A 16,643-nucleotide genomic window follows, 5' to 3' on the forward strand; every position below is an offset into this window, starting at 1 on the left:
TGTCAGAGATCGTAATCACCTGTTGCTTCGAAGGATCTGCGGATGTTTCCATATGTTTACTTCAGTCATCATCGTCTTCATTCAGTCATCAATCGAAAGGCCGGCTGTGCACTGTTTACATTACTTTTCAAACTCTTCCACTCTCGCTTTTTTACAGTTTTCTATAGTTCATAGACATATTTCGCCCCCAGGAACTGTCATCTCACATTATCGCGTTTTTTTTTAATTTTTACGAAACGCGCAACTCTGTTTCTTAACAAAGTCGATAATTCGTAGAAATGTTTCGTTGAAACTTTGGGTACATATGATGAATATAATATCGAGAATAGTTTCGTTAAGATATTGGTGAGATAAATTAAAAATTTGTGCATGCTTGTATATAATGCTTTAAATCGCTTGTTTTTAGATGTGATAATTTTTGGATGTATGCACTGACCGCCCCAAAATAAATATAAAAAGTATAATAATGAAAATGATCATTTTTTTACAACTTTGCAAACTTCAATATTCGATAAGTGTTTCAAATTTTCGTTGTTTAAGTAAACAGGGTGTCTACTCATATCTTATAAAAATCTGATCCACCAGATATTTTCATTTAAAAGTCTAGATAAAATTAAAAAATTGGATGCAGTTTCTACTCGTACGATTACGAAGAAAGTTAAGAATGCAATTTTTTCTAGTATTTAATATCTTAAAATTAATTTGAACAAAATATAAATATCATAATATATAAAACAAAAAATAATTTATTAGGAACATCTTAGAGAGTATTCTATATATAATTTATTTTTTAATATTATTAAAAAAATTGAATAATTTTTTATGAAACTAATATAATACCTTGATAAGCGATCGTTAATAAAATCACATGAGATTTTAATAAAAACTTAAATATAAAGAAGTAGACACCCTGCTAAAGGTTTATGTACTTTACATCGACCGACAAATTATATTTTATCATTTATTTTCAGTCTTGAAGATGAATTTGCGTGTATTTTCATCGAATTATAATTCGCGATTAGTGGACAAAGGTCCAAATTTCATAAGAGATAATAAAATTCTGGGACAGTCGACGGATATATGTATGTCGCTTATAAGAGATTCGTATTTAAAAACACGCGAAGAAATCTGTGATAGCCCACGGTGCTTGGGTCTTTTATTCTCGGCATAGTATTAACATACACTACAATCAATGGAGAATGTTACGGAGAGCGTTGAGTATTTTTTTCGCATCATCACGGCAAACATTTGTTGAGATATTTTACAATTTTCATTTTCTTTTTTTTTTTTGTAAAACTGTCGGTACGAATTGTGGGAAACACATACGTACGAAGAGAATGCCGTTATTCGCGATCGTCAGAATTTAATATTCACACCTACAAAAAATTTCGCCCAACATATTACTTCTTTCGTCGTGTGGACAAAAGGATTGCGACACCTTTTCTCTTTTTCAATGAATTTCGATGCGCACACAAAAGAATCACGAGATCGTTCTCGTGACGTATACGCATAAAAAAATTCTCGTCAATTTTTTATTCGGCTCATTTGTATCTTAAAAATGCAGGCAAGAATATTATTTCCGGGACATTTAAGAATGAATATATTTGATAAAATAATTTAATGTATATTACAAAAGAAGAGCCTAAGTGAAGGCGAAGTTCCTTTATTCTCCTAATTAAATTAAAATTAGACTTTTGTTATATTAAAAAAATTTGATAAAAAATTTCTATGAAATAATTTCAAGATATTAAAAAAAAATTGAAACATCAATATTTCTATAATTATCAATCATAGCACATTTGCGACATTTTTTTCCAGTAAAAAAAATCTGAAACACTTATTAAATGATGGGTCCCGTAAATAACATTCTCCCAAAAGTGTAAAAAAAGAATGACAGATTCGCGATTTCCTTTTTCTCAAAGAAACTTCAAACTTCCCTTCCAGCCCCCTTCTTTCTCCCAACAATTTCGCGCAACAATCGAGATCGACGGATTTAAAAATCAACATTCTCACACGACACACGTGGTCTCGGACCTGTCACATGCACAATTCTCTTTTTCACTTTCCTCTCTCTCCCTCTCTCTCGAGACACAACAATATTATATCGGTGCGACTTTACAGACCGCGCAACTAACTCTACAGTAAAATTCGTTACATTTTTTTTCTGAGCGATATTAAAATTGCTTTATATTCAATGTAGATCCGTATTTACATGCTTCGCTTCCAAATCGTTTTTTTCTTTTTTTTTGTTGCAAAGGCATCCTTTGAGCTCGCATCTCGCGCGCGCGAAACCTCACGAAATCTCTAACTCATGGGATCACGAAGATGATGCATCGACACGACATCGCTCTATCTTAAACGATTTGAAAAGAAAAATATACATGATCTGACAATTAGTATAATCGTAGACAAAAATTTATTTAAACTCCAATACAATTAATTTCTTTTTTAATATTTAAGGAGAACGAAATATATTCTCGCGAGTTTAAATAAATTTTGCATCATCCTTTTTTTATTATAAAAAAGATTATAGGATCTTATTATATTACAACATTTACATAATTTTTCTTTACACTTTTCCCAAATCAGACACGAATATTTGTTTGTATAATGTTGATTCTCTGCTCTTTTCCGACAATTATCCGAGCGTAAAGATTAACCGTGCATATATTTTGGAGTGAGAAGAAAAAGAAAAGTGTCTACGAGTTTGTGATTGTCAGATCACGTATAGATGCATAATCACGACTCGTGCACGAATGTTCGAACCGATCGATCGACTATATTGTCCACATATCGTACGATTTTATCTTCCTCTTCTTATATGTAACTTTGTATTTTTAATTTTTTTTGTATCGTAAGGAACTGTGCATATTCCCTGAAGATATTATCCAGACACTTATAAAGCGCGAACATTCGTGCTTCAATTCAAGCTATACGGTACGGTTTCTAGGTGTCTGTTAAAAGTTGTCTTAAACTACAGCTCTTTTTCTGTGTGTAGAGATCGATTTAACAAATTTACAGAATGACGCGATCAACGAAATCCGCAAATCTCCGTTCATATCTCGACCGGGATCTGATTTAGCATTTTTTTACATGTACTACGTATATAAACAATCTCTTTTCACGCGATCTCTAAGTATGTATAATATATATATATATATGTATATATATATATCAGACACACATTGGACGACTTTTCTTTTGCTCATTCTCATCTAAGACTTACAACATATATAATTTCTCGCGCTCGCTTTTTATATTATTATTATTATTATTATTATCAGTCATCTCATTGCTTCATCTCGCGCTGACCAAGTACACGTACAGTTCATTAAACAAGCAGTATTATTTAATGTCACTTTTGCCTAAGTAGTAGTAAAAACTTTGTCACGCTTGTAGTTTCTTCAAGACGACCGTTAACAAATACATTCGACCGTCATACACACATACACGTGCGTTGAACAATTCAATCTCGACATTTTTCTATTAGAGATTTTTTTTCTCATCTATACACGCACAGAAATCGACAAGAAATCACACTATAATGAGAGAGAAAGAGCGCGAGAGAGTATTATTCTTAGAAAATTGTATTAATTATTAAGTAATATTTTGCGTCAAGTGTATATAGTATATATATATAGGAAATTTATGAGAAATCTCACTGTACGATAAATGAAAAAAAGCACAACAGCACATATACACCTCTTACAAGGATTATTTTATTTTTTTTTTTCAATTAATATAATTAGATAATTAGTGTATTTTCTCTCTGAAATAGTTCTCGATCTAAATAACTTTTTAATGATAGCGTACACAGAGTGATATATCGCGGTGATGAATGCGGATTTTTTAAAAGTTTAATTAACGATGTAACTATTCCGTATGTTTAAGTTTATTGACTATAAATTGTGAAATGTTAATTGCATTCTTCCTCATCGTGCGTTGCTAAATTACTTTTGACTCTTTCTTTTTCTTTCTTTCGCATTTTTCTTTTTTCTTTTTTTGAAAAATAAATATTCTCAACCTGTGTGTGTAAAGCTATTTTTTTTCATATTACTCTTATTATTGGTAGGAAACTGTTTTAAAAGTTCTTTCCTATCAAAAGGTATTTCACTCAAAACTTACGGCACATTATACACATACATATATATAATATATAAGACATTTTAAACCGTTTTTTTTCTCTGTGGTTTTTTCTCGAGATTGCTCAATTAAAATAGAAAAAATCCGATCAATTCAAATGTCTCTCCTTTCACGCGCAACCAATCAAATAATTTTGCACACACTTGCACACATCGGTGTAAAATTCTCACATAATAGACTACTTATGTGTTATATTTGAGATAATTGAAACAAAAGTTCAAAAATCGGTATAGTAATATACAATATAGGGATAGCTGCGATCAATCTTTAAGTGTCTCTTGTAACTTTGACACACTCATACGCTTTCGGACAGTCATACCGTTCGCTTTATATTCACTTTATATTTCTGTCAAAGTATCTTATCAAATGTTTTGGCAATCTTCCGCAAAAAAAGAAAATAGGAAACATACTACTGTAAGATATAATAAGATTGCGCCAACAGATAGGTAACTTTGCACCACAATTAAAGAAAATTTTGAATCTGTTTAATAATGTTTAAAAAGATAATCGCGTTAAATTTTTTAATCTCAATATCGATTATCTTTTTATACATTAAAAAATATATATATCTCTTTTCTTATAAAATGTGTTTCTTGTTCCATCAGTCCACTTTACGATATCCATCGCTTGAGTTATTAAAATATCGTTTCGGCACTTTTTGAGAATAAATCCCTTTAATGAATTGATAAGAACTTGTTAAGCCAATAAGAATTGAAGTTAAGAGAATATTATGCATATCGAGAAAAAGTTTTGCTGGAAAAACTAGATAACTATAAATATAACTCTTATAATTAAAAGTAAAAATATTTCAGAAAAATATACATCTGCGGTATTTTGAAAAAAATAGTTTTTGCATTTAAACATTCTCTAAATTTAAAAGACTCTCGGAAATATATACAATGTGAATATACGAAGGACATTCATTTTAAATAAATTGGCCAAAAGATCTTTGTTCAAAAGTAACGCGTTCAAAAAAGAAACACTGCGTAGCTTTTAAGCATTCAAAATATGATTGCCCGATATTTGATATATCTCATTATTATAACGAATAAACGCTTTTCTTACAAACAACAGCAACGTTCCAGCAAAAAATCCGACTCTCAACATGATAAGTCAGTCAGTTAATTAATCTTGCGTATCTATTGCCATATATTGCGCTTATATATCAATTGCAATAGCCACGATTAGCCGATTTCTCTGATCAATAGATATTCAGTCTCTACGCAACGAATGTATGTATACTTTTTTTTATAACGGGGAAAAGGCTCTTAATTAATCATGGCTAACAATGAAATCAAAGATGCGATTTGATCTCGAATTTAATTAATCTTAGAAAGTATATTTACACTTCTAAAATCTTCCTCATATATCGGAGAGATTTGTGTGACGAAGGAAAACTTGATCTATTTCCAACTTGCCGATAATTTAACAATTGTTCGAAAAACTCCAGTATTCATTTAATTACAGAGAATAAAAAAATGATGCAAATACAGCTCTTGTAATTAATGGCAGTAAGTAGTGATTTACATTTTATATGCGCGAATAGTTTTTTATATATTTTACTGTTTCCTTTTATCGTAATAATTAAATGCCAAAATAGCGCAAGTCTCCTTCGGACTCCAGAGATCTCTTAGATATTCTTAAACACGTAAACCATTCATGTGTCACCAATTGTTACAATAAAAGCACATACACGTGTACGTTATTATTAATTACATCCTTGCAACGCTATATACCATTCACATCTACATTAATATCTCACACATATCGATTTTATCATGCCGATTTAAATCATATATATAAATATATATATATATATATATAAACATATATATATATAACATATATACGCTTCATCACACCAGAGAAATCACACAAAAGCACGTACGATGATCGGAGCTATCCATGCCATTACATACATAAGCCTTAAACTCTTTTTCAACGAATTTGGAATTGTGCTAATTCGTCAAACCAGTAAAGAGAGTGGGGAGAGTCTCGAGAAATATTATATAATACACGCAGTAGAGAGTGGCAGATTAGTGCAAAAAACATTAGAAAATATGTCAACGTACTATAGGCTCTGGCTCTCTTTTCTTTTTTCCCTTTTATTTCCTGTTGACTCGGGGTCGATGCGCGTTTTTTTTTTGTACTCTCGACCCCCGTTCTGACCCGTCCCCTCCTCTCCCTCCTTTTTTTCCGTAGCCTTCGTCAGATTCAAGGTTCTTGCGTCGGGACCCGTGGATGGAGGATCCGTTTGGTTTTACGAGTAGACCCACGGCCCCGGTTGAATTTACTCGTACTTGAGAAAGGTATTCGACTTCTGATCGCGTTGACCCGGATGATTCTGCCAGGCGCCCTGGGACGCATTCGGGTTATTCGGGCCGGGACCGCCGGTGCCGGGGTTCCCGGTATTGCCGTCACCACCGCCTTGATTCATCCAGCTGAGGAAGCCGGAGTTACCGCTGTTACCAATGCTGTTGTTACCGGAAGGCGGCTGACCCGGCGGACCCGGCTGATTCGAATAACCCTGATCGTTTCCCTGATTCTGCAGATTCCCGATCAGACCCCAGGACGCCTGGTTTAGAGCGGCGGCAACCAGGGCCGGATTGACCGGCAACGCGGACAGATTCAGACCGCCCATGGCCAGAGGATTCGACATCCCGCCACCACCGCCGCCGCCATTGTTCTGGCCGGTGATACCCAAGGCCTGGAGATTTGGCATATCGAGATTTCCACGATTCCCGGGATTGTTCCAACCGTTCGGACCCATATTGTTCCCCGAATGACCCATGTAACGATTACCCTGATAATTGCCCTGGACGTTATTATCGACGGGTCCCGGCGCGCCCCTGCCACCCCTCATGTTCGAGTTCACTTGATTGTTGAAGTTCTTATTATTGCCCTCGGACTTGGGCGCGGCGTTCGAAACGTGTACCGAGACGCCCTTGATAATGTGATCCTCGCCGCACAGCGACTGGGCGACCTCGGGATCTAGGAAAGTGACAAACGAGAACGCGCGGAAGGGTTTCGGGATGAATACGTCCGTGACTTCGCCAAATTTGGAGAAATAGTCTCGCAGATCATCAGCGGTTAGGTCTTCAGTACAGCGGCCGACGAATACCTTGCAGGGTACTTGCTGAATCATTCCCTCCTACACACAAACGCACAATCAGTCAATCATGTCACAGACAGGTTCACCAAGTTATCCAAGTAAAACTTGCGTACAGTGCACATTACTCACAATCACCGGCGCCGGTAGAATCGCTGCGAGACATATACCGTTCGTCAAGAGACTGGCAAAATAAGTATTATAAGTACAATTACAGTATAGTTTCTTTTTGTTTTTTTACATCAGAAAGTATATCATCACCAGCGTATTTTTACACAGTTCAGTAGAGGTACACGCAATTTTTTTGCTTTCGACTTAAGATTCTAACGTTCCGTCGATTGCAATTAATCTGCACTAAACGTCAAGTTTTATAGAAAAAAAATCTCTTAACTCATATTTATTTATCGGCTCAAGAGAGAAAAGATATTATATATACATATACATATATATATAATATATATATAATATTGGCTGGCTCGATTTACACATATAAATCGTCTGTTATAAAAAAAAAACCAACACTTAAGCACTATATGATCACTTGAAATCCATGCATCAATCTGTACAATGTTCTTTTCTTTTTTTATTTTTTTTTAAATATATATACTTTCGATGTAGAGAATCTCATGCTACATTACACCGTCTTAATTTGAATAAGCACATGTCCGATAAAAATGTGAACAATTATTTCAAAACTAATTATTGCTACTATTAAACAACATATTTGTTACTTTTAACAAACTCCATGAATTAATGGGAATATGTATATATGTATATAATATATCCATAAATGTTTTTTTCTTATGTTCATAGAGTTCAATTAATCAGTTCTGTATAATGTACATATTATTTCGATATAATCCGCAAAAATAAACGAGTAGTATAATATTAATAAAATTAACTTTACAGTTCCGCTACAAAATAAATATTCCACGCATTTTAATGAACAACATACCACGTATCTATTTCCTAATAAAATTAATTAATATAATTCTATTAATATAAAATTAATAAAGTCCAGATAAATATAATTACATTTTTTTATCAAGAAAAATTAAATATTTTAGGATATCTTTTTATTTGTATAAAACAAGTATTAACAATCCAGGCATTAATTTGTCTAAGAATTTAACACGTGAATTATTAATAACTCATACCTTTTACTATATATTCGACAAAAGAACAGTCAATATGCTTCATAAAAAGTGACATAATTATATAATCGATTATTTATATTCTATTATTTCATTAAAGAAATAAACAATCTTATTATGTATCTGTTAATTGTTTCATTTTAAACATTCATTCGAAAATAGAACGCATCTTCTATGATTCTCTTATATATGTTATACAGAATGTTCTTTTTTAATAAGCTTAAATAATTGAGACTCGTCGCGTTTTAGAAAAAAAATGTTTTAAATAAAAATTGTAGAATTAGGTGACGTCTTATTTCATATTGAAGCATTTTTGTGAGTCATTATTACTTTTTTAAAACCTACTCAAAACATACCACTAATTTTTAAAAAAATTTTAATTTGCAATGTAAAACTGTATACTTAAAAAAAATTAAATGTATTACAAGATATTTCATAATTTTTTAAAACAAGAATATCTCATGTCATAAATCATTCATTTTTCAATTGTTTTACTCAACAATTTTTCACATCAAATAATATTTAAAATATTCAATTTCTTCTAAAAGGCAACGTCTCTGAATTATTTAAGCATACCTTTTCAAAAAGGAGGCACCCTGTAATGTCAGAATTAAATATACAATAATATATAAATCTTAGCGCTCATAGATACGTGGTATAAATAAATTTCGGTTGAGGAATGTATCGAATGCAGGTAGAGAGACAAAAAAAAACCTGGAAACACGACGACCTAATATTCCCATTGAAACATGATCGATTGTATTTACGAATAGTCACGAGAGAGCTTTCCCCCGAGTGGTTAGTATCTCGTGTCCGCGACGTGGTGATGATGATGATGATGATCCCTCGACGGCCGATGCTTGTAATAACGATCGTAATAGTTCTCCTTCGCCGGATACCTCGTTGGATCGGCGTATCTGCCGTCGACGACGGTGGGGTCCCGGCTGTCGGGTGTGACGTAATGACGACCGTCGATCTCGCGGCCGTCCATTGCATACCTGCCGTCCACGACAACGTGTTCCCTGACAGTACCGTCGACGACATAGCGTCTGTCCAACTCGCGACCGTCTGCTGCCAGATATCTGCAGGCGTCAGCCGCCTCTCGACCGCCCGGTTCGACCGCTGGCGGATGCCGATGATGACCGTCCGGATGCCTCACGTCCGCGTAACGCACCTCCATGGCGTATCTGCAATCCCCGGGTGCCGGAGCGGCCGAGTAACGACCGTCCACCTGCTGATGATCGTAGTAGCAACGTTGCTCGTACCCGTAATTGCTGCTGTACCTTCCCTTGTCAGAATATTGCTGCTGTTGCTGTTCCGGACAGTCGGTGACGACCGGATACGGGGCCGCACGTCCCTCGACGCCGTAATACCTGGGTCCGTATTCCGCGTCGGACGGTGGATACGTCGGGTTGGCAGCCGGAGCCCCGGGAACGACGGCGGTCGCATGAGGAGGTGCCACCATGTTGTAGCCGCGTGAGTCGTAGGCAGGGGATGATTCCTCGTAGACGGCGTAACCAGGCTGCTGCTTCTCGCTGTAGGCGTTGTATTGCGGTGCTTGTTGCTGATGACCACCACCACCTCCACCTCCGCCTCCGCCACCACCACCACCACCGCCGTTGCCTTCGTACTTGTACTTGTTATCTTCGTAGGGATAATTCGGGGGATACGACGGGTAGTGGGTGGTTTTGTAATCGTATTCCGAGTCGTATCGAGGAAGAGGCGCTGCGCTCGGTGGCGGAGCGGCCTCGGACGACGACGACGCCGACGAGTTTACGCTGGCTACGTAAGGCTTCGACGCCGGCACTCGGCGATTACTCGGCGTGTGCACCGGTATAGGTCGGTAGCACTCGCTACCGTGCTTACCCGTATCATAATGACGTGCCATCATTAAGCCATCAATATTCTGTAACCAGATTACACCAGCCCTCGACAATCACATACAGACTTGGATCGATATGATTTTTTTTTAAGCACACATAGTATAATATGTATATGCATTCGCTCCGCAATCGAGCGGCTCGATTAATAGTATTTATAGCCGCGTGTAGAACCGAATTATGCAAATCTCGGAAATTATTATTATTATTGTTATTGTTATTATTATTTCGATCTCCCGCCGATCGCACGAAAAACGTTCCGCAGTGTGAAATCTGCAGGGTGTCTACTCAAATCGTGGAAAAAAAGCCTGATCTCTTCCGGGTATTTTTGTGTTTAAAATTTTAGGTAAAATAAGAAAATTCGTAAATGTTTTTAAAATTAGTTTTTTTATTATACGCGCTAATGTCTAATATTTTTATACGATTGCAAACAAAGTTGAATGCAGTTTTTTTAGTATTTGATATTGATTTATTAATTGTAAAATTAATTTGGACATCACAATAAAATGCAATATATCTAAACACTAAAGATATATGTAAAAATATAAAACGAAAAATAATTAATGTTAAACATTTTAAAGAGTACTCTACTTTATTATATCATTTAAAAAATTGAACATTTCTAATGAAATTTATATGAGACTTTGATATTAAGAGAAGATCAATAAAACCACATGAGACTTTAATAAAAACTAAAATAAATATTGCAAAGATATTATTAACATATGTTTCTTAAATGTTAAATAAAAGTAAAATTATAAGACAATTTTGGAAAAAATTCTCTGACTCAATAAAACTCCAGGACAGAATTCCCAGATTTTTCAAGATGAAAAAACCTAACAATCTTCGACTTTTTGAGAGAATAGACACCCTGAATCTAAGAATTCGCGAAATCGCGTGACACATGCACACACATACATACATATGCACACATACACACATACACGCACACACATATTTGCGCTATTCATTCGCAAATTTTTTTCTCATTATGCACTCATACTCAACATCGCTTCACAAAATCTTTTCACGTGACTCATACTTGTGTCTCTATTTTTTAATTATTTGGATAATTGTAACAATCGCGAATCTCGCACCAGAGATTAATTAAATTTATTGTTCCCTAAGTAATAACTTCCCGGGATAATGATTTCGCGTGATTTCTCGAAGATTGAGAAATTTTTCTGATCACTTCACACGTTGCGCGATTATTTCATTTGCATACTCCAAGCACACCACAAGTCTCATACCCATTACAATATTTAACGTATCCGCAAGAAGATACGCGCTTGAAAAAAATTAACGTGAAAATATTTATCCTTTAACACGATTAACACACTTTCTCAGTGTAAATAATATGATACATTCCTTCTCACGATATTCTCATCACTCACGTTCTCGACTCAGGATATCATTTTACGCAATTTTATCAAGTATATACTTTCATTTTTTTCATCTTAAAGAGATATTAAAATTCGCCCGAAGATTTTTTCTTCTTTTCCTTCATTGGTCGCAGTCGAAGCTTTGCAAGAGAGCTTCGCCGCTATTAAAGGAATCTTGAGAAAGATTAACACACGACGTTATTTAGGAGCTTGCTTGCTTATAAGAGTTGGTATGTTTTTATATATCGAGTCTCATTTCTCTCTCTCTGACAAGACTATTTAAAATCATTTCCTCTCTGAAGAGGATCTCATACCGTTTGGAGACACACAAACATACTACACTATTTACGTTATTCATGCAAAAACACATTATTGACATTGCTCTCTCCTCGGTAGCGCTCACACACAAAACACACTCGCATAAACATACATTCGTACATACAGACAGTTTGCATTCTTTCTCTTTGTGTATATAATTTCACCACCACTCGTCTCTCTCACACATTCACCTATTTATACCAAACAGCGAATACACGCCCCGTATATATTTATATAGATTTATATATAAATGTAATATATGTATATATTCAAAGAGTGTGAAAAAAACATTGACATTTACTTAAACCGTTATATGGATAAATGGAGATAGACGAGAAGTCTATACAAGATAAGATATTATCCCACGTGATCGTAAAGCTTATCAATTTTACTTTACTGTCTCTCACACGACATTCCATCATTTAATTTTAAAATATTACATGTGTGCTTATATCTGTACGTATCTTCAAATGTAAAGATATTTACAGACCCATGCAGGGGAAAGTTTTAGAAAGTTTAATTTAAAAATTAGATATTGCTTTATAATCTTTGTCTCAAAAGATATATATTATTTTTTACAAATAGAATATCCTTTTATGTAATCTTTTTGTCCTTTTATATAAATGCATTTAATATTAAATCATTGAGAAAGAATTTACAAACACGGCGTTCATCTAAAACTGACGTCATAAAATACAAAGTCACAGCCATAAAATAAAAACTTCAACTTGTTTTGATAATATTCATTCAACGTTACATATAATATATCAGTCAGTAAGGATACAGAAATGATTCACACTTTTTGACAAACTGAGATAATTTGGGACCAAATGCATAAAAAGTTATTCATCCTAGAGTTGCAGTATAATAAATTATTTTAATAATTTAGTTACAAGTCTTGCTATAGACCTCTCTCTTACTTTAGAAAATATGTACAGATTGAAGCCATATGTATCAATTGAGGGAGAAAATATATCATTTCAAAAACAGATTGATTGTTTAACAGTATCATGCACAATCTGAATTCAATCTTTTATATACCGCGCGTTTTAATATTTATTTATAATAAATATATATTTATAATAAATACTATTATTATTAAAATAGTTACTACAAAGAACAATACATTAATGATTGATGTAATATTAAAATACAATTTTCCTTATCAAATAGCAACAATGATAATGATTTCAATCATAAAATGAAAGCAGCATTACCGAATGATTGCACAAAACAATTAAATATAATAAGGAATTGCAACATTGCTATTATTTCCATGGCAAAAGTTCAAATTATTCTTCAAATATGCATTGTCTTTAAAATGATTTATTCACTCCTGATTTAAATGTGCGGCACACATTAACTTTTGACATTTATCAGAATGTTCTTACGTATTCGAGAAAAAGCGATAGAAAATAGCAAAAAAAATCAGAAAGAATCTACAAATAAGTTATAGTCTTACCTTACTGTTGGGAACCTTGACATCGCACCATCTGCCATCTATCATATGACGTTGAGCGAGGCATCTCAACTGCGATTCATAACTTCCAAATCTAATAAAGCCAAATCCTTTGCTTTGCCCGGATTTTGCATCTTTTTTTACCTACAACAAGATTTCAATGTCATTATCTTTTATAGTTAAGTATTACATTTATACGAAAGAGTGAAATATTTCTTTCAATAGTCCTTTTTTATAATTCGTTAGAAATGTAATATATTAAATTTATTTAAATTAAAATTATTCATCAAAATGAAAAAAAAAAACATCGTTAAAAATTTATTGTTTTAAGAAGACACTTTTATTTTCATATCTTTAAGGCTATAGTGTTATCTCATTTACTTATCTAACAGATTAGCAAGTTTCAAATAATACAAGAGTTAGTACCATCCAAAATGCAGGTTACTCTCATGTTATTCCTCAAGCCTAAACGCATATTTTTTCTTCAGCAAATGCAAATAAAAAAAATGCAAAGAGACTCACCTGAGCCATTAAAACTTCACCAAACGTTTCGAAATACTCGCGCAAGTTCTGTTCGGTAGTTTTCCATGGCAAACCGAGTACAATCAAATCAGTGCAACGCAACTTCGTTTCCATTCTTTTAGTCTTAGCTGTGGAATTTTCCAAATTGTCATCAGATTTACGTTTGTTCTCTGAAAAGATATAATAGATCTTCATGTCTAACAACTCATTGTTCACAGAGAAAAAAGAAAAAAGAAAGAAATAGAGAGAATACAAAAAAAAAATACAAAAATTGGTGATTATAAATTTGTTACGAGCTATCAAAGTATAAATTTCATTTTATTTTGCTTATAAAATATGAAGGAGTATGAGAACATCTCGAATTACAACATGACAAATATTTCAAAACAGGGTATAACAAAAATGTGGACTGCTTTAGGTGTGCATTTTATCAAAATTCATTGAAATAAATAAAAGAGTTCATATGCACATATGTCTAAAATGTATCATTTTCACATCACAGTCATGTTTGAGTTTGAAAGTTAAAATAAATTAAACTTCTTGATTATTCACAAGTTTAACGAAAGAACTGTTAATTTTTTAATATAAGAGAAAAAGTAAAATAGTTAATATTAAAGATGTTAAAATTTGAATGATACATAATATAAAAAATTTTTTTTAGATTAATTTTTATACATATATAACAAATCAATATAAAATTATTGATTTCTATGAGAAATCATATTAATAACAAATTCTTACTTCCAACGATACAAGAGATAATGGTAGAAAATAATTTTCAAATCAATTAAAAAAAATTCATTTTCAAGATAAGCAAATCCTTTTCCTAAAAATTGTTCAAAAAATAAGTAGCAACTGTCGTGTCCTCGCAGGATGAACTGATTAATAACGAAGAATTGACCAATGATTAAAAAACCAAGTTGTAAATGGAAATTATAGACTACGCTCCTAAAGTAGCCTGTATTTTCATTACACTCTGCATAATTATGAGAACTGTAATTTCTTTTGACAAATCAAAAATTAAAAAAAAGGCATTCCTTCTATTAAATGAGCCTGTTATTCCCCACATTTATGTAGATTCACCATGGATAAGCTATTACAAGCTTGTTTACCTTAATTCTTAATGAGTCGCTGAGGGGGAGAGGGTATAAATAATCCCAGCTCATTATATCTCAATGAAAAAAACATTAGGTATTCGAGTTTCTGAGTGTAGTAACACCTTTTATTCATTCAAGCTATAATTTTGAAATAGATAACAAGATAAAAGAAATATTTAAAAACCAATGCAACAAAAAATGAAAATCGCGAACTTGATGGATACCACATACATATAAAATCATACACAAAATTCGAAATGCGCTGGAAAATACTTGCGACAAACTAAGGATTAATGTTTCTCGAATACGCCCGACAGAGACAGTCGTCACATCCTCCGTATTCGCGTTCATCGACGCCGCGAGCATCCGCAGCGCCACCACGTTATAAATATACTACACTAGAGAGCGAGAATCATATATATACGTATACATATATGTGTATATATACATATATATATAAAATATATATATAAAAATTTTTTCTATACCTTTGGGGAACACGCAGAAGTAAATCGCCTTGCCCCAGCCGTTCTCGGGCGGATGTAGACGGCCGTCGACGAGGCGGACTCCTCGCATCGTCCGGGACTCGGGATTGCGGTATTTGAGGCCGCAGGTGCCGGGAAATTGGGCGGACAGGGTGGTGAGCAGGAGCGTGGTGTCGTCCTCGGTGGGCAGCTCGATGGGCTCCTCGCCCTCGTCCTCGGCGACTTGGATGTAGGACGACATGCTGTGTATCTACGTCCGTGGGGATGGATGAAGCTACTGCAGGGGACGACGCACTCTCTCTCTTTCTCTTTCCGTCGTGTCTCTCGCTCCTACCGAAGCGTGCTCCCCTTCTCTCTCTCGTTCGCTCGTTCTCTCTCTCTCTCTTTCGCTCTCGCTCACTCGTTCACTCTTCTTTCTTCGTTTCTCGCCGATCGTTTCTTCCTTCGAGCTCCGTTCGCTCGGATCCCCGCGCGTTCACGCGAAAAGAAGAATACGAAGAATTGAAAGTACCTCTCTCGCTTAAAATATACGCTCTCGCAACACAACAAACACACACGCGCTACGATCGCTCGCACCCAGTCTCAGTCACGCAACACCGCACCTCTGTCTCTTCTCCGCTCTTCCGACGACGCGAGCGCCGCCACCGGAACCCCGTGTCTTCCCGGAACTCGCGCCGCGGGTTTCCACCACTTCCGCGAGGTGAAAAATGTATTTTCGCTCGACTCGAGTCGAAGGAAAATAGAGCGAAAACAAGTAATTGCGTTGATAATGTCGGAAATAAGGGAATTCGCGGACGAATGCTCCGACACGTCCGTCCTCTTCGAGTCGCGCGCGGGAACTAGATGGCCGCCGCGGAGGCGCGTCGCGTCACCGCGTATGCGCATGCGCGCGCCACCGAATAGGGGCGCGCGTAAGAATACGCGGCCGAGCGCAGCGCAAATGGCGGCGACGGCCGGTCGTGTGCTCATCGATTTTCCCGGCGAAACCTTCCTTCGAGCCGGTCCGCTTCGCGGGGAGATATCCTTTTTCTTGGCGACAAAAAAAGTCGCGGTAAATATATGTAGAAGCGACGACGTAAACGTCACGCTTGGAT

General features: G+C 35.1%; 2 protein-coding genes across 2 annotated transcripts; both read right to left on the reverse strand.

Moving 5' to 3' along the window:
- Window positions 1-1,127: 1,127 nt before the first annotated feature.
- LOC114946500 (TAR DNA-binding protein 43-like) lies at window positions 1,128-7,436 on the reverse strand. Its single transcript, XM_029323016.2, has 2 exons — window positions 7,369-7,436; window positions 1,128-7,294 (listed from the first exon to the last, which is right to left on the reverse strand). The coding sequence occupies exons 1-2, from the start codon at window positions 7,375-7,377 to the stop codon at window positions 6,434-6,436; spliced, it is 870 nt and encodes a 289-aa protein (XP_029178849.2). The 5' UTR covers window positions 7,378-7,436; the 3' UTR covers window positions 1,128-6,433.
- A 27-nt stretch (window positions 7,437-7,463) lies between these two features.
- LOC114946499 (uncharacterized) lies at window positions 7,464-16,389 on the reverse strand. Its single transcript, XM_029323015.2, has 4 exons — window positions 15,553-16,389; window positions 13,968-14,137; window positions 13,449-13,589; window positions 7,464-10,312 (listed from the first exon to the last, which is right to left on the reverse strand). Exons 1-4 carry the CDS (start codon window positions 15,788-15,790, stop codon window positions 9,206-9,208), a joined length of 1,656 nt encoding a protein of 551 aa, XP_029178848.2. The 5' UTR covers window positions 15,791-16,389; the 3' UTR covers window positions 7,464-9,205.
- Between the last annotated feature and the right edge of the window lie 254 nt (window positions 16,390-16,643).

This window comes from Nylanderia fulva, unplaced genomic scaffold (assembly GCF_048542155.1).
Source record: "Nylanderia fulva isolate GAGA-0341 unplaced genomic scaffold, ASM4854215v1 Scaffold9, whole genome shotgun sequence".
Taxonomy (NCBI): domain Eukaryota; kingdom Metazoa; phylum Arthropoda; class Insecta; order Hymenoptera; family Formicidae; genus Nylanderia; species Nylanderia fulva.

Coding starts and splice junctions, on each gene's coding strand:
- LOC114946499 (XM_029323015.2), bottom strand. CDS start 15,790: ATGTCGTCCTACATCCAAGTCGCCGAGGACGAGGGCGAGGAGCCCATC. Junction 14,138..15,552: donor CTTCTGCGTGTTCCCCAAAG/GTATAGAAAAAA, acceptor ATATCTTTTCAG/AGAACAAACGTAAATCTGAT. Junction 10,313..13,448: donor TCAAGGTTCCCAACAGTAAG/GTAAGACTATAA, acceptor ATCTGGTTACAG/AATATTGATGGCTTAATGAT.